The 18,526-nt window shown below is 47.7% G+C and overlaps 1 protein-coding gene across 9 annotated transcripts in view; it reads left to right on the forward strand.

Annotated features, from left to right (window-relative positions):
* Positions 1 to 10,629: 10,629 nt before the first annotated feature.
* The window catches only part of CACNA2D4 (calcium voltage-gated channel auxiliary subunit alpha2delta 4), a 113,850-nt gene continuing 105,953 nt past the window's right edge, over positions 10,630 to 18,526 (forward strand). For all 9 annotated transcript variants that reach the window (XR_006708588.1, XM_045462866.1, XM_045462862.1 and 6 more), the window contains exons 1-3: positions 10,630 to 11,060; positions 14,851 to 14,932; positions 16,713 to 16,829. Coding sequence is in view for 8 of the 9 variants with exons in the window: in XM_045462866.1 (XP_045318822.1) it covers positions 10,885 to 11,060; positions 14,851 to 14,932; positions 16,713 to 16,829 (375 nt within the window). In the remaining variant the exon portion in view is untranslated. The remainder of the gene's footprint in view (positions 11,061 to 14,850; positions 14,933 to 16,712; positions 16,830 to 18,526) is intronic.

The following is an 18,526-nucleotide window of genomic DNA, read 5'->3' on the forward strand; positions in this document are numbered from 1 at the left end:
TCTGGGATTCACCGGGGCTGAGCAAACACAATCTTTCTTCAGATACAGACAGTGAGGCAGGAAGTCAGGGTAGCCTGAGGAGGACTCCAGCACACCAAATTAGCCTAAGCCCCTCTACCTACAATGAGGAAACTGAGATCCAGAGAGGGGAGCACTTTGCCCAAAGTTACCTCTAGCTAAGGGCCAAGCTGAGACCCAACACCAGGCCTCCTTCCCCAGGTGGGTGCACTTGCGGCCCTCCCAGAGGCTTCTAGAGCTCCTCTGGGTACTGTGACTCCAAGCCCACTTGGTCAACAGGTGGACCAGGTTTGAGGACAGAGCCCTTTGCTTCCCAGTGTGTGTCTCTACAATGAAGCTGCTGTCCTGTGAATGCCCATCGGTTTCTGGCATGGACAATGTCACACTGCCACACTATCCATACATGGGGGTCCTGAGTCCCCAACACCAGAACTGGAAGCACACAATCCTGGCCCATTGCTCATTGCAAGCCCTCACTTGGTAAAATGAGGGAATTACTGGCTTGTGGCTGGTACCTCTCAGCAAGCACTTCCTTTCGTCCTTCCTCTCAAAGCCTGTTCCTTGAAGCCTGAATTTCCTCAAGACCCCTCCCCACACTCCTCCTGGGGCTCCGAGCAGGAGGGAGATGCAGAGAGCTGTGGACTTTCACCATCTCCTTTATCACCAAGTGCCCCTCTCTCCCCCCTCAGGGACCTCCTCCTGGGGTTTCTTTTTGCCCCAGTCTCCCACCCTCCTTTCTTGCCCCTCCCAAACATGCGTGCACACACACACACACACACCTGCACACCTTCCTCTAATAAGCCACCTGTCAGGTATTTATAGACCCCACAGGTCTCCCAGTGACCCTCTCCAGCTGCCTGCTTGGCCAACCTCTAATCAGCCTTGTGCCCTCTGCCCTGGGGCTTTGATGTGCCTCAGACTCTCCAGGCAGAAGTGACAAGTCAGGGGCCTGATGTTCCATAGGCAATTGCACCAGCAAATCCAGGTTGAAATTAGGCTGGTGCTGGGTTGTCACCTGCATCCATGTGGTGTTTCTATGTGGTCAGGGGGGAGGTTGTGTGTGCAGCTGGGTGGGAGGAGGCATGTTGAGTTAGACCACAGCACTTTGTTCTGTGGCCATATTCTTCCTCCCTTTTCCCTTGTAAGAATCGGCTAAGCCATGATTAAAGGCATTGGGAATATGAACATTACTCTCTCTTTCAAAGGTCTAGAATCCAGCCAGAACTAGTATTTTTTAGCAATGGACATTTTAAAAATGTGAAGCAGCCTCAGGAAGACAGAGCAGAGTGTCCAAACTCCCTTGGCTCTGCTCATGGCAGCTATACATGCTTCCCCTTTTTCCCTACTTAAAAAAAAATTGTGGTTAAAAAAAAATCTCACAAAATTTACCATCTTAAGTGTTTGAGGGTACAATTCAGTAGCATTAAGTACATTCACATTATTGTGTGACCAAGACCAACCACCAGGATTCTTTTCATCTTGCAAAACTGAATCTGTCTACCCATTAAACATTAACTCCCCAGCTCCTGGCAACCACCACTCTGCTTTCTGTCTGCATGAACTTGACTCCTCTAGAAACCTCATATAAGTGGAATCAGACTTCTTTTGTTTTTTTTTAAAAAATGTTTATTTATTTTTGAAAGAGAGAGAGCACGAGCAGGGAAGGGGCAGAGAGAGAGGAAGACACAGAATCCAAAGCAGGCTCCAGGCTCTGAACTGTCAGCACAGAGCCCGACATGGAGTTTGAACCTACAAACTGTGAGATCATGACCTGAGCCAAAGTCGGACACTTAACCGACTAAGCCACCCAAGCGCCCCCTTCTTTTGTCCTTTTGTGACTGGCTTATTTCACTTAGCATAATGTCCTCAAGGTTCATCCAAGTTGTAGGCTGAGTCAGAATTTCCTTCCACTATGTTCTATTGTACGGATTATTCTGTTGTATGGAAATACCACATTTTGCTTATCTACTCATCCATCAGTGAACAGTTGAGTTATTTCCAGCTTTTGGTTCCTGCAAGTAATATTGCTATGAACAAATATTGTAGTGTACAAATATTGTAGATGCCCTTTGTGATGTCCTCTGTGTCATTTGAAGATGAAATGAACCACCCAAGACACATTTGCAAAAGGAAGGGGCAATGAGTGCCTTTGCATGGTTATGCGGTGGTTTCCAAATTGAGTTCAGGGCCCTGGGAAGGGAGGGGGGAAGAGCAAGCAGGACCTGGACTGACCCCCCTCACACTATCTCCTACCAGAGTATCTCCACTTCCAACCATTCATCCATTTCCCACGTATTCTCCCATTTGCACTGAGCACTGATTTAGACGGTGGTGGGAATACGGCACAGAGAAAATCAGGCCACAATCCCTGTCTTCACAGAGGTTATGCTTTGGTGGAGTGGACAACAGATGAGCACAAGCCATAACGAAATACTGTACATGATATGTTTGATGGCAACCCCTAAGCAAAAAAAGTGCAGGGAAAGCCCAAAGCAAGAAGAGTCTGGGAAGAGGGATATGAAATGTTGAAGGCAGGCAAAATTTTAGATCCTGTAGCCATGGAAGGATTTACTTACTGAAAAAAACATTAAAAAAAAAAAAAAAGAAATGTAATTCACTCACCACAAGAGTCCCCATGTTAAAGTGGCTTTCAGTATATTTACAAAGTTGTATACCACCACTATTATCTAATTCCAGAACATTTTCATCATTTAAGGTGATTTTTGAGAAATATCTTATGCTGGATACCTTCCATCTGCTCCTCCCTCCATGCTGGCTGCCCCTCTTGGCCCAGAACATGGGTGGGCTGTATCAATGGGCTCCTTCTATGGGGGCCTCCACGTGGCTTAAATAGCTGGGAGCACCTGCTGGAGAAAAGAGGAGGACTTACTCTTCAAGTTCCCTCTGGGTGGGGTCCCCACAGACTGGGTGCATCCTGAGGCCACTGTCCCTGTGAGATGGTCATCTCCATGGAGCTCATTCTCTCTCCAGGTTCCAGGGACTCCCCTCCCCTTGTCCCTTCATGCCTAGGGATTGGGTGCCTGCTGTTTCCAGCCCAGGATAAGGCAGTGTCCCTGTCATTTCCCCACACACCCTGTCCATACCTCTGTAAATAGTCCCTTTATTACACTCTTCTCAAGGCACCCAATTCAAGTATGCCGTCTCTTCCTGCCAGGGATCCTGACTGACAGACGCCTGATGGAAATGAGGGAGCCAGCCACCCAGGGGCAACAGGGCAGGCAGAACCACTGAAGGGACTGCAAGCTCAAAGGCCCTGAGGTGGAAGCAGGCCAGACTTGCTCAGGCAGCAGCGAGATGCCACTGTGGGAGGGGGCCCATGAGTAAGGGCAGGCAGCACAAACAGGCCAGGGATGAAGCCAGGTCCAGCTCATGTAGGGCCTTGTAGGCTGTAGCAGAAACTTTGGCTTTTACCCTAAGATGCGTAGCCTCTGAGGCTTCTGAGCAGAAGAGTGACACGGTCTGACTTACCTTTTAAAAGGAGCCCTCAGTTGCTGTTCTAAGAATAGACTGAAAAAGGGCAAGAACAGAGGCAGGGAGACCAGCTGTCAGACAGAGGCCCAGCAGGAAATATGTGGGACACTCATAATGGGAAAATTGGAGGAAAGTTTCTTACAAAGGTGCAGATGTAGAGGAAACACAAGGGTAACCCAGAGCTTTGGAGCCACTGAGATGTTAATATTTTCCAAGTCATGGGAAGGAAGCAGTTACTAGTGGAGCCCAAAGAGAGCATGGAGGTCAACTTTATATGTCAGCTTCACTGGGGCACAGAGTGCCCACCCATTTGGTCAAACATTAATCTGAGTGTGTCTGTGAGGGTGTTTCTAGATGTGATTAACTATGTATGTATGTAGGTAGGTAGGTAGGTATTTATGAGAGCGAGAGCATGGGAGAGGCAGAGAGAGGGTAAAAGAGTCCCAAGCAGGCTCTACGCACTCAGCGAGGAGCCCAACATAGGGCTCGGTCCCACAAACCATGAGATCATGCATGACCTGAGCCAAAATCAAGAGTCCAACAGCTCAACCAACTGAGCCACCCAGGTGCCCTTAGATGAGATTAACATTTGAATGGACAGACTTAAGTAAAGTAGATTGCCTTCCCTAATGTGGGTGAGTCCTATCGAATCAGTTGAGGGCCTGAATAGAACAAATGCTGATCCTTTCTGTGAGTAAGAAAGAATTCCTGCCTGACAGCCTTCAAGCCAGGGTATTGGGGTTTTTTCCTTCCTTCAGACTCAGGAAACATCAAAGCTCCCCTTGGGTCTCAAGACTGCTGGCCTTTGGACTGAAACACCATCAGCTTTCCTGGTTTTCAGACCTTTGGACTCAGACTGGAAATATACCATCTACTCTCTTGGGTCTCCAGCTAGCTTGAGGCTTGTCAACCTGCTTAATTGTGTGAGCCAATTCTTTAAAATAAATCTGTATATACACACACATACTCTCTCTCTCTCTCTCTCTCTCTCTCTCTCTCACACACACACACACACACACACACACATCTTATTGGTTCAGTTTTCCTGGAGAAGACTGGTTAATACAAAGAGATGGTTGTTCAGAGGTGCCCTCCTGAAGAAGCATAGTGGTGTTGGGTTGAAGATCGTGGCCAGCACAAGGAGACCTCACTCTCTTTCCAGGCACCTGCTGAGGCTCCCTGTTAGCTGAGCTCCCTGTTAGCCTCAGCAGAGGTGGTCCATACAGATGAGACTCTCAGGGCACAGAGCAGGATACACAGCATAGAGCCTAGATCTGGAGAGACAAACAGAAGGTGTCCAGCATAAGTAGTAGGAAGGATGTCACAATCCAGGGAAGAGACACTGGTGGCTTGGGCCAGGGTGGTGCCTGTGGGTTGGGGAGCAATGGCTGGATTCTGGATATATTTGTAAGGCAGAGCTGGCAGAATTTGTTAACTCCTGGATGAGCAGGAGTGAGAAGAGAAGGGTCATAATGACTCCAAGGTTTCTGGGTTGAACAACTAGAAGAACAGGGTTGCCATTAACTGAAATAGTTTTCTTTGGCTTCTGCAAAAATTTCTTTTGAAGAAATGACTCAATTGCTAACAAAATGTTCTGAAATCCCTGATAGCATATTTTATATTTTGTCAATGAAATACACTGCTCTTGCCTCATTTGATCTTCACTATCCCCTGAAGCAGGTAGGGGAGGTATTCGATGACCAGTGGGGAAATGGAGCCTGGGCACAGGGCCTCGCCTGCAGCTGTGCTCATTCATATTGATGGAATGAAGGGGAAATTGACATGGAATGGTGGGAAATACTGATTTGTCATACTCGGTTATAGAATCAGGCCTAGAGACCTGATTCGTTCCATTGTCTGCCCTTCCATTGCTCAGACAGGAAGAGCCCAGAGATGAGTGAGCTCCAACCTAAGCTTAGTCCTTGAGGAGCTAGTGGACCAACTCCACAGGGACAGTCACCAATAATGTAAAGAAAGTGTGTGTGGAGAAGAGGGGGAGAGTGGGAGTGGGGAGGCAGGGAAAGGGGACAAGGGAAGAAGAGGGCAGAATGCACACCCTAAAGAGGAGAGCTTGGGAATTCTCACTGACCAGTGCTCACTGAGCAATAGACAAAGAAGTACACTTGTAGTCTGTGCACAAAGGAGCTTAGCACAGATACATCACTCTTTTATATCTTTTCCTTCCCTGTTTCTTTTCCTTCCCACCCCCTGTTCCCCTGTACTGCCACACCCATAAATCGGTACTTTCCAATAGATGTGGACTTGCAGCAGGGGAGATTTGAGTTATATTTTAGAAAGAACTAATATAATCCCTTCATAATTTAGGTATAATCTAACTTTTCTTCAGCCTCATCTCCTACAGCACCTTTCTCACCTCACTTACCACCAACCCTTCCACCCTTGCCATCCTCCCTTATCCCTCACCCTACTACCCTCACAGTGGTGGTTTTAAAACATGTCTGCAAATTTTTGACCCTCTTGCCATTGAGAGGTAGGGTCTGTGTCTCCTCCCTTTGATAATTAACTAACCAATAAAACACAATTGAGGTGATGCTCTGGGACTTCCATGGCAGACCATAAAAGGCAATACAATAACCAGTATATTCTCTTGGGATTCTAACTCTTGGACCCCAGTCACCATGCTGTGAGGAAACCCAAGCTGTCCACGAAGAGGAAGTCTGAGCAGCCATGTGGAGGAAAACTGAGTCTCCTAGCCCTCAGCCTGAGCTGGGTTCCTAGCCAATAGTCGGCACCAACTTGCCACCTTGGAAGTGGATCTTCCAGCCCCATTAAGCTGTCCTGCTGACACCGCATGGAAGAGCCTTCCCTGCTGGGCCCTGCCCAAAATGCACATTCATTAACTAAATAATATATTGATTTATTTTAAGCCACTAAGTATAACTTAGTATACAGTTATGGATATCTGATATTTTGACTATTTTCCAACAAGTGTATACAACATAACATGACCATGGTTTCCTACTCTTGTTCCTTCTGTTTCTTGTATGCTGTCTGTTCCTTATAACTATCCATTGAGGAGTCTCCATTTGGTGAACTCTATTCATCATTTAAAGCCCAAGTCAAGGGACACTTGGCTGGTTCAGTTGGAGGAGCATGCAACTCTTAATCTCGAGTCATGAGTTTGAGCCCACGTTGGGTGTAGAGACTACTTAATAAAACTTTAAAAAAATAAATAAAGACTTGGGAATGCAAGCTGGTGCAGTCACTTTGGAAAACAGTATGGAGGTTCCTCAAAAAATTAAAAATAGAACTACCCTACGACCCAGCAATTGCACTACTAGGTATTTATCCAAGGGATACAGGTGTGCTGTTTTGAAGAGACATATGCACCCCAATGTTTATAGCAGCACTATCAACAATAGCCAAAGTATGGAAAGAGCCTAAATGTCCATCAATGGATTAATGGATAAAGAAGATATATAGATATAGATAGATATAGATATAGATATAGATATAGATATAGATGATATAGATATAGATACACACACACACACACACACAATGGAGTATTACTCAGCAATCAAAAAGAATGAAATCTTGCCATTTGCAACTACGTGGATGGAACTGAAGGGTATTATGCTAAGCAAAATTAGTCAGAGAAAGACAAATATCATATGACTTCACTCATATGAGGACTTTAAGAGACAAAACAGATGAACACAAGGGAAGGGAAACAAAAATAATATAAAAACAAGGAGGGGGACAAAACATAAGAGACTCTTAAATATGGAGAACAAACAGAGGGTTACTGGAGGTGTTGAGGGAGGGAAGATGGGCTAAATGGGTAAGGGACATTAAGGAATCTACTCCTGAAATCATTGTTGCACTATATGCTAACTAATTTGGATGTAAGTTTAAATAAATAAATAAATAAATAAATAAATAAATAACGCCTAATTCAAATGTCTCTTTCACTGTGAAGGCTTCCCTAAAACTTCCCTCCTCCTTTTTCCCCACCATAAGGAGAGAATAATGTCCCCTCTACTACATTGCCAAATACTTCGCTTATGCATCACAGCACTTAGCTCCCTAAGCTGTTGTTTTGAGATCGGCCTTCCTGTAAAGACTCTGAGCCCTATCTCATGCACCATGTCCAATCTTCATGCCAGCTCTATGCATCATATCTCCAGTGCCTGGTGCCAAGATACCCTAGGAAAGTGGGTTAGGATGGATTAATTAAATTGTGGGGGGTTTGATATGAAACACTGACCAAGAGAAAGTTGCAATACTCCTTCTCTTATGGCCCTTAAAAATAAAGCCACGGGGCACCTGGGTGGCTCAGTTGGTTAAGTGTCCAAGTCTTGATTTCAGCTCAGGACATGATCTCACGGTTGTGAGATCGAGCCCCATGTGGAGCTCTGAGCTGAGTGTGGAGCCTCCTTGGGATTCTCTCACTCCCTCTCCCTCTGCCCCTCTCCCCCACTTGCTCTGTCTCTCAAAATAAATAAACTTAAAAAAATAAAGCCACAACATCAGTTCTCTCCTAGCCAGCATGAATATGCCATCCTGGCCTGCAGCTAAGGGATGAGCCCCTGAAGGTTCTGAGTTTCAAACATCTGTCTTAAGGACTGATCATTCCCTTAGCTCTATGCTCTGCTCCCATGCTTCATTTTATTCCTACTAAGACTTCTCTGGAGTTATTCGGCTCCCAAGTCCTCTGCCCTCCCTTACTCTCCCCGCTCCCACCACAATCTGTAGTGTTTCCCAATATCATGCAGTATACCTCTGGGTCATAGTCCTAATGAGCAAAATGGGCCAGAGTAAACAATGATACAAAGCAATTATTTTAGAGTTATTTAAAAGGTATTTTTCTCTAGACAGCTGGTTAGGCACTTGCAAAGTGAAATACCTCAGTAGGTCATTCAAAAGACATCACTTTCCTTTACTCACCATTGTAACATCAGTGTTTTTCTTTACAAGAACCTTGAGGTCTTCCCAAGCGAATCTAAAGGGCCAGGTAGGACCTGGGCCACTGTTGTGTCTGTGAAGTGAGCAAAAGTTTCTATGTAGCTCCATGTTTATCCCGTTAGAAGAAGTCAGTGCCTTCAGTGAGCAGGTGCCACAAAGGGGTCAGAGGCCAGATGCTGTGGGGTCAGAAGCTTGCAAAATTTTGGGGTGGTTATCTATAGTAGAAAAGGAATGCAAATTATAAATACAAAAATAGATATTAAAGTGAACATTTATTTAGAATGAAAAAAATCACTTGAAACTACACATTTTAAGGTGATGAATACTACAGAAATCATAAACCTAGAAAAAGTACGTATTCTTATTTATTAATTGTCCCATAAGCCTGTGTAGTACTTTTTTCTAAATTTGCTATGATTTGTATTTTTAAAATGTGCAAACTTCATCTGAAATTAGGCATTCATAGAAACAATTCAAATGCATTTAAAAATCGGCTGCCACGTTATGTTGAACCAAATAATTGTGTAACCAGATTACTCTGATGCTACAACATTGACTTATTGATAAATCTGTGTAGGAGTTCTGTCACTAGAACACTTGCTTCTTCAGGCATTTCTCTGCGTTGGTGGCAATTTTGTGTGCCACTTTGCTGGAACCCGCAGATTTTGTCAGGACAAGATGTATCAGATCCACTAAGAAGCACCGATACGTGTTCTGTGTAAGCTGAGACTTCACATGCAGTGCCCGTGTAGCACCAGTACCAGATTGGGCCCACAAACACAACAGTTTTGGTCAAATTATGTTTTGTGTAATCCCCATCAGAAGAGAAGACAATATAAGCTATATTTATAATTACATACATTCAACATTGACTACTTTCCTAACAAGAGAGAACTGTTTTGGCCAGGCCTTGATAAGAACCAAATCCTCTGCTGGCAATTTTACTTGTTTGATCATTGGAAGAATCTGCCAGACTAGCTTCTGGCTCAAAGTATTTCCAAACCTTATTTTTCCCTCCCCTCCCACATACTTCCAATGGTGGGTGCTGTAGGACATTCACACCACGATAAACTTAGGCTGCACCTGCACGTCCTGATGAACAGTGTAGGCACTGGCAGTGATGAGAGTGTTCCTGGAAACCATTCCTATACCCGGATGGTTGCAGATAAGTTATCTATACATGGAAGTGACAGTGAGCTACAGAAATATATCTCTCTAAGCCCAAATTAAATGTTTCCCCAATTCAACTTCCTCTTAGCTGGATCCCCGAAATGCCCACAGGCACTCAAACATCACCGAACTAAAGGAAAATCAGACAGAGAAGTTGGAATGGAAGGAGACAGAGCTATTAACCACTTGTACTTGGACAATCTTACTTTTGCATATATTAACGCAACATTTGGGTACAGGAACATGCTGCCCCTCAGGGAGGGGCCCTGAAGCTTCATCAGCTTCCCAGCAAACATGTCCCTTAGCCTAGGACCAGGAGCACATGGGGGAGGTGGGGGCCATAGGATATTGACATTATCTATGACCTCATCAAAAGGCAGCAGGCCTGGAGCCAGAGTTACAGTCTCAGCTCCATCCCCAAGCCTCCCTGTGCCTCAAGAGCCCCCTGAAAACAGGGATGATGACACTGAACTCCCAGAATGGCTCTAAGATTTAAAACACCAATTTGTTACATCTTTTTTTTTAAGTTTATTTATTAATTTTTAGAGTGGGGGGAGGGGTAGAGAGAGGAGGAGGAGGAGGAGGAGGAGGAGGAGAGAGAGAGAGAGAGAGAGAGAATCCCAAGCAGGCTCCATGCTGTCCGCGCAAAGCCCAGCACAGAGCTCAGTCTCACGAACCTGAGATCATGACCTGAGCTGAAATCAAGAGTCAGACCCTTAACCAACTGAGTGACTCAGGCGCCCCAATTTGTTCCTTCTCTTGATAAGTCAGAGCACTGGACAGACTCCCCCTGTTGCTCTCAGGCCAGTGTCACAACAAGTCTACAGGAACAGGGCTGTCTCTTTAAAGTGGGAGGTTGTGCTCTGGCCCCTAATGGAATGAACCGAGTCCTGTCTTCTCAAATCAGGGTAATCCTGCTGAGGTCATTTCTGCCACCTCCTCCTCCCTGCTGTCAGGCAGGGGATTAGAGGAGAGGCCAATGGATTAACAGGTTCATTTTGTCACAACCACCCCCCTCAGACCATCAGCCCCCTCCTGGAGCCTGCTGGTCAGGTGGGGCGGCTCCTCTGTGCACTGTACTCTGTGGGCAGAGAGAAACCCCCACCCCTGCCAAGCGTTGCAGCCAAGACAAGACAAAGCTGGGAACCCCAGGCTTGCCAGGAAGGCAGAAGGCCTGGGGCTGTCCCAAGGATCTAGGTGACAGGCAGACAGAGCTGGCGGTTGGAGACTGCTCTCTTCTCTCCCTGCCTTCACCCCGAGCCCAGCAGAGACACCATGCCAGGACTCCCCAGGTTCCACTTAGACACCAGCGCCCCCCACAGCAGGAGGCCCTGCCACCAATGGCCAGGGTCCTGGGCCTCCTTGCAGAAGACCGTGGTCATCCTGTGCCTGTTACTCTCCAGTACCTCCCTGTCCCCCACACACGCGCAGACCGAGATTCCTCTGGAAACGTAAGCATCAAGTTCACCCCAACCCTCTAAAATCCTCTGGCCCTTTCCTCCCTTCCTTCCCCCTGTAGAGCTCAATCCTCTGTCCACCTTCCCACCTGGACCTCTAGCTTCCCTCAGGGCTCCCCCTGGGGGTTCCCACTCTCCATTTCCCTCCCTTCTTCCCACATTCTGCCATTCGGGAGCCCCACCTGCCACTCCTCACACCTGCTGACTTCAGGCAGAACTGAAGTGAGGGTCCTCATTCCTCTGGCTGGCAAGCAGCATCTCAAGCTCCTGCAGGCCCGATGGATGCTCCTTCCAGGATAATCGCTGCCATTACGCCCCTGGCAGTGGGAGATGTGCTAGCTCAAAATGATCGTCGTGGCTCCCCAAGGATTTGTTGGGAAATTTGTGTTTTGACATTCTGAAAGGGTAAAGCAGTTCTAAACCAACAAAATGGCTCATGCAACCGGGAGCTGAGTAAAATTGGACTTTGGTCGTCTTAGTCTTCCCTTCTGCCTCCTTCCAGGCCCCCTTCTACATTCTGTCAATCAGCCCAGCTCCAGGAAAGAATCTGCTCTCAGTCATTTACATTTTGGTATAAAGTTTAATTGCTGTGCAACCTCTCTGAGAGTGTCTAGTTTTCCATCCTTTGATCAGGTGGTCCTATTAAGAAATGCTGATGTATGTGGGGAGCAGAGAACTCTAGAGTAAAGGGGGCAGCTTGCTCAGTCCATATCTAAGCCCAGCTACTCACGACCAGCAAAATAGGCTACCAGAGCCAGCTGTCAACCTCATTTCTTAACAGAAGTGGAGACAGGGAGGACAAACAATGCACATTATGTCTAGCTTTGTTGAGCAATGGATTTGAGCAGCCTTGTTTACACTGGATTGTATAACCTCTACTTTTTCTATGCCTAGTACAGCGTTAGGTGCTTTATAAATAATATATTTACTCCACACAGCAATGCAATGAGGTGGGTGATAGCTTCCCTATTCTGTACTTGAGGAAATAAGCTCAGAGAGGTTGGATGACCTCCCCAAGTTCACACAGGCAGTAAACGGAAGTGCCAGAATCTAAACTCAAGTCAGCTTGGCCTGTGCTTCACCTGTTGCTGGGCTATAAGACTATCTGTTGCTGAGGGAGATGTTGAGAATAAGTTTCCAGCCCCAGAATACACACCAAAATTGTAGAAGGGGAACTCCAGGAATAGGCTGAGTGCTGAGTAAAGATGGCTGGAATCCAGGTCTTTGTTGAGGAGAATGGCAGACTGGACCATCTACTTAGAAACCTCCACAGTTGGCTGAGATTATTAGCCCTCAAAGCTGCCTGTATCTGCACCTGCCCTCTTCCTGGGAGCTGGACCTCTGCCAGGCCCTTGACACAACCCCACCTCTCTCTCCTGCTGAATCCTCTTCCACCCCGATGACATTTCATCTCCCTTGTGTCCAGCTGTGCCCGTGCCCTTGCTTCCTGCTCAGCCCTCAGCCTCCACCACCTGCCCAGGCTTCTACTGCCCTCCCAAAACTGTTCCCATCGAGATCTCCAAAGATCTCTTCCCCGTCCCAACCCAGTAGACATTCCTGGCTCCATCTCCCTGGACTCTCTTTTACTTGAATCTCAATGCCTCAACTTCCATTAACATTGTGCTCCTCTGGGACTCCTTGGGCACCTGAGCTGACCTTCTGTCCTCCTCAAGCAATTCTTTCCCTTTGCCTGCCCCCCAGATTGTTGGTGCCTCCTGGGGTTTTTCATCAACTCACAGGTCTTCTCATGCTCCACACTCTCCTTGAGAGGCCCATATACCTTCAGAATTTCAACTCTACCTATGTACTAATGACTCTCAGCCCTATCTCTACTTGTTAGACTCACATACCATTGCCTGTGGACAGCTCTTTCTAAATATCTTGTGAGGTTTTAAGTTTAAGTTTGTGTCTTCCAAGATATAATGTAATTGGTACCTTCTGGAGTTGTGCAGTGCACAACATATCCTACAGCACTCAGTAGCTTTGCAACAGGAACCTCACATTCTATATCCCAAGAGACACTCATCACCTTCCACCCTCTCAAACTTGTTCCTCCTGATCTTCCTGATAATTCTCAATAGCACCACCATCAGCTCAACTACCCAAGCTAGAAACCTGAAGTCATTTTTGACCCCTCCAAGCTCTTCTATACTCTCTACCTAGAAATCTCTTTGGCAGGCTAAACTCTCCCAAACTTCTTTTACTTTTCTTTCTTTTCTGTGCTTTTCTTTTCTTTCTTCCCTCCTTTCTTTCTTTCTTTGGGTGACAGGGAGAGTATGAGCAGGGAAGAAGGGCAGAAGGAGAGAGTGAGAATCCTAAGCAGGCTCTACACCCAGCACAGAGCCCAATGTGGGGCTCGAACCCTTGACTGTGAGATCATGAGCTGAAATCAAGAGTTGAATGCTCAACTTACTGAACCACCCAGGTGCCTAAACTCTCTCAAACTTCTAACACTGAACTCAAATCCCACTTGTCCCAAGAAGCCTCCTGGTACCACCACTACCCTCCCCAGCCCTTTGCAGGGCTGGGATCAGCCCTGCAATGGCACACCTCCCCTTCAAACATGTATTATGCTATCTGTATATGGAGGGGTGTCCTTCTAACTGAGGGTTTTACAAAGATGAGGAAGGACCGTGATATGACTGCAGTGCTGTGCACAATGGCTGGCACACAGTAGGACCTTAATAATTATTGGTTGAGTGATTGAATTAATGTGGACCTTGACAGGATCATGAGGGCAAGCTCCTTTTGCTCCATCTGGAGAGGCTCAGACACAGTCCTATGTATTCTCCCCAGGATGCCACCAGCCTGCCCAGGTGGCAGGATCTTGGTGCACTTCTGGGGACGGATCAGAGGTCAGGGCTTCTCTACTAGGCTGCCTGCACCCAGGGTGAGGGGTTGCTTCCTCACACCCTCCCTGTCTGCCCTGCTTTCTGCCCCACAAAAGCAGCTCAGAGCCTCTTCCTCTGTCCCTGGCCTCATGTCCCCTCTGAAGTTTCAACAGAGGATTTGGCAGCCAGTCGTGACCTTGAGCAGGGCACACTGAAGGGCACAGCCCATTAAGAAGCTGCAGTGGTGCCGGGGCGCCTGTGTAGCCCAAGTCAGTTCAGCATCCAACTCTTCATTTCAGCTCAGGTGATGATCTCAAGGTTCCTGGGGATCAGCCCTGCAGTGGGTTCTGTGCTAATGGTGCGGAGCCTGCTTGCAATTGTCTCCCTCCTTCTCTCTCTCTCTCTCTCTGCTCCACCTCTGTGCTCTCTCCCTCTCTCTCTCTCTCAGAATAAATAAGCATTAAAAAAAAAAAGTTGCAGTGCTACCAAACAGTTCCTGTTTCCACCCTCAGTATCCTCCCCACCCTGGTCTGGGCCTGTCCATAACCTCTTCCCTTTCTCTCCTCTCTGTTCTCCACCCACAAACCAGAACCCTTAGGGGTTTGGGATCAGGCTTTGCTTCCCAGATCATCTGCCCTGCCCTGAGGGCAGCTGCTGTGCCCCCAAAGGGTCCTCTAGGTCTCCTGCCTGGACCAGGAGGGATGGTAGCTCTTTGTGGGTGTTTCTGGGTGTAGGTGGTATGTACGTGCATCCATGTATGTATGTGGGTCTCTCTATGTGCTATGTGTGTCTCTGTGTGTGTATCAGCGTGTGTGTGTGTGTGTGTGTGTGTGTGTGTACACGGTGTTCTATGTGCATGTGTGTGTGCATATATGTGTGTGCATATATGTGTCTCCATATCTGTGTGTCTGTGTGGTGCATGTGTATACACATGTACTTTCATTCCCCGGCAGAGTGAAGCTGTGGGCAGACACCTTCGGCAGGGATCTATATGACACCGTGACCAAATACTCAGGCTCTCTCTTGCTGCAGAAGGTCAGTAACCCCCTTCCAGGGAGCTCACAGGGGGCAGTCAGTCAGGGACTTCCTCCTGATGGAGAAGCAGAGTTCTCAAGTCCCCAATGTCCATGCTGTAAGGGGTCTTAGAGATTATCTAATCCATTCACCTCATTTGCAGATGGGGAAACTGAGGCCCGGGGAGGGAATGATTTGCCCAAGTCACAGAGCAAGTCAGTGGGGGCAGTACGGTGGAGTGGCCAAGAGCACAGTGTAGTGTCAGCTCAGATGCCCCAGGGGCTGATGCCAGGATGCTGTTAGAGATGGGGGTGTGTGGCTATGAAGAAGAAAAGGGAGAGGGAGCAGGTGTAGGCAGAGTGGGATGCTCGCCTGACTGTGAAGGGGTATGCAGAGGAAGTAGAAAGGGGTAAGTATCCTGCAGGTACTTGGGCAGTAGAAGGAGATGAGAGGGCCTATGGCCTCTGCAGACAGAGCTTCCCTTACCTCCAGTTCTCAGGACCTCCAGCCCTGCGGCAGAGCTGCCAAGCGCCCACACAGGCCCTCGCTGAGGCCTAGCCGGTGCATGGCTCAGGGCAGGAAGCAGTGTCTGATGGACAGGATGTTGCACGAGCTCCCTCCACGCCTTTATTTATTAATTGCTTTTTGAGCAGATTGACACCAAGCTTGTTCTCTCACTGGATTATAAACAACCTCATTCTCTCTAATATTTATAACTTCCAGGCTGGTTTTAGTAATAGCCTGCCATCCTTTATTATTACCATTTGCTAAGAGCTTTATATTCACGCTTTAATTCATTAGGTGAGTACGATCTTCACCATTTTCTAAATGTTGCTAAGAGTAAACCCCCAGGGTTTTATGCCTTCGCAAAGCCACGCTGCAGCCCTTTCCTCCGGCCAGCTGGTCTTTGGCTGGCGGGAGTGGGCCGGACCGGAAGTCCTGCGCTCCCTGCAGGCCGCTCCAGCAATGACAACTCAGACCCTTTAAGCTCACTTGGAGCTTCTACATTGTAAAGCACTTTACTCATTTGTGCCTTCCAACCCCGGGTGAGGGAGATACAGCAGTAATTACGTCGCCTCGCCGTTTTGGGTAAAAGCATTCTACAGCCTGCTCTAAAGCCATGCAAATGTGACGTTTTGTAGATGAGGAAACTAAGTAACTCGCCTGTCACATGACCACTAGCTGGCCAAACTGGGTCATTAGACACACGCCAGGTGAAAGATTATCTCCTGCAGGCCCAGAGAGTAGATTTGATCCCAGCTCTCTTAATTCCTAGGCCTACTGGCAGTTCTTTGGGCAACCTGCAGCTGCTGCCGAGCTCTGCCCCAGCAGTGAGAATCTCAGTTCACATGGCTGTGAGAAGGGGCCACGCTGATACCACTAGGTGTCAGGGAAAGATAAACTGATGTCTCACAGTCCCTGTGAGCAGCCCAAGGGAGGCAGCATGACTGCACAAAAAACATGGAATTCTGGGCGCTCTCCAGAATTCCAGGATGAGGTTCTCCATTCACTAGCTGTGTGACCTTGGTCATGTTTGTTGACCTCTCTGAGCCTCAGTCTACTCCCTTTTAAGGATATTAACCACAACATCTCCAGAGTTCCTAGAACAGAGAGGACATTTGATAAGAGACAACTATTAATGTTAGTGGGGGAGATTATACAAGAAGGGGAGGGCCTGTCCTTGCCTCTAGTCCAGTCAACAAGACTTCACAGGTGTGAATACACTAGTTGGGAGGTTGGAGGCCACATATAATCATGTACAAGACCACAGGTGCCCATCTCTCCCACTTCCCCTACACAGAAATACAAGGATGTGGAGTCCAGTCTGAGGATCAAGGAGGTGGATGGCTTGGAGCTGGTGAGGAAGTTCTCAGAGGACATGGAAACCATGCTACGCAGGAAGGTGGAGGCTGTCAAGGTACTCCAGGTCCTATGATTTGTGGGGGTTCCACCCCAGCGCGCATGACACCAAAATGACACTCAGTGTTGTGGCCCTGCATCCTCTTTCCCACACCATCCTCTTCCTACCTTATGAGTGTCTGCTTTGTATCCCCATGAGCCTAAAGATCCTTGTAACGGAGAAAATGATGGCAAGCAAGGGGAGCGAGAAGGGGCCTGAGATTTGAGTTCTGCCTTAGGGAACAATGTCCAATACAATAGGATCAACCTACAGTGTTAAGAGGGACTCCGCATCACAACCTCACATTCAGAGACTGGCAAAGAACAGGTACAGAGTGAGGGCTTAGGAGTCAGCTGCTGAATGAACAGGTGGATGGCTGGATGGCTAGTGGGTGGGAGGGAATATAGCTAGATGGAGAGCTCAAAAGGCGAAGCTCCTTCATCTTCTCTCCCTTCTGTCCTCTCCCCTTTTCTCCTTCCCCTACTCCTCCCCCCACCTTCTCCTCTTCTGTATGCCAACCCATCCGCCATGGCTCTCGAGTGCTCAGAGGGCCATCCAGACAGCAGAAGTACTTATAGTGCTGGGCCTCATGCACAGGTGATTCCCTCACTGCACATCCACCAAGCCTGGCTTGGCCCTGCTAGAAACAGAATGTGTCCCTTCCCTAGCATGAAGGGACTGCCCTGATATCTGTGGGGACTTGGCTGCTTGGAGAGACATAGTTCCTGATCCACCCATCCAGACATCTGGCCATCTAAAACCAGTGTTATCCCCAAAAGGACTCCCTTTGGGGAGCCAGGAAAACAAGGAGAGAGGAGATGGAGCTGGGTGGTAGGTTGTGCAGGAGAGGCTGAGGACAGGGGTTAGGGAGAGATCTGGCAGCGCTGACAAAGCAAGCTGCAGCCTGACCAGGGTCCTGCCCGGCTCCCCGCATCCCCATCAAAGCCCACTGCCTGGGAAGCATCAGTGTCAAAGTCACTGAGAACTTCTTTCCCACAAGTGACAATTTGCAGCCTCTTTTCTATAGCTTAGGGGCAAGGGATCTCAGCATCAGAGAAGATACTTGGGGACTGGAAAGCCCATCCTGGACAGTAGGGGGACAGTGACCTCACATACAACCAACGTGGGCAGTAACGCTTGCCTCCTTCCATCTTCAGTGTTGTTTAAAACATCTCTCTGGGCACAGACGTTGGGCCCTTCCATGGGGATGCCCTGTGGAATTTCTTCATCACATCCTAGGATTTGGTGCTTGAATTATTTGACCCAATATACAGTTATATGAATACAGACCCAGAGAGGCTTAGTAACTTGCCCCCTAAAAAAGCCAGAATAGGAGCTCAAGTCTTTTTTATTCCCCAGGTTTATTGAGGTATAATTGACAATCAAAAATTATGTATATTTAAGGTGTGCAACCTGATTACCCAATAATATACATATACATTGTGAAATATTCACCTCAACCAAGCCAACCAACATCCATACCTCGCACTTTTCCTTTCTCCCTTCCTCCTTCCCTCCCTTTCTGCCTCCTTGCCTTCCTTCCTTCCTCCCTTCCTTCCTTCCTTCCTTCCCCCGCTCCTTTCCTTCCTCCCTCCCTCCCTCCCTCCCTTCCTTTATTTATTTATGTGTGATGAGAACACCCAAGATCTACCCTCTTAGCAAACCTCAAGAATGCCAACATTCAAAACTGCCAACTAAAGTCATATTGCTGTACA

The sequence above is a fragment of the Leopardus geoffroyi genome, chromosome B4, assembly GCF_018350155.1.
Source record: "Leopardus geoffroyi isolate Oge1 chromosome B4, O.geoffroyi_Oge1_pat1.0, whole genome shotgun sequence".
Lineage (NCBI taxonomy): Eukaryota > Metazoa > Chordata > Mammalia > Carnivora > Felidae > Leopardus > Leopardus geoffroyi.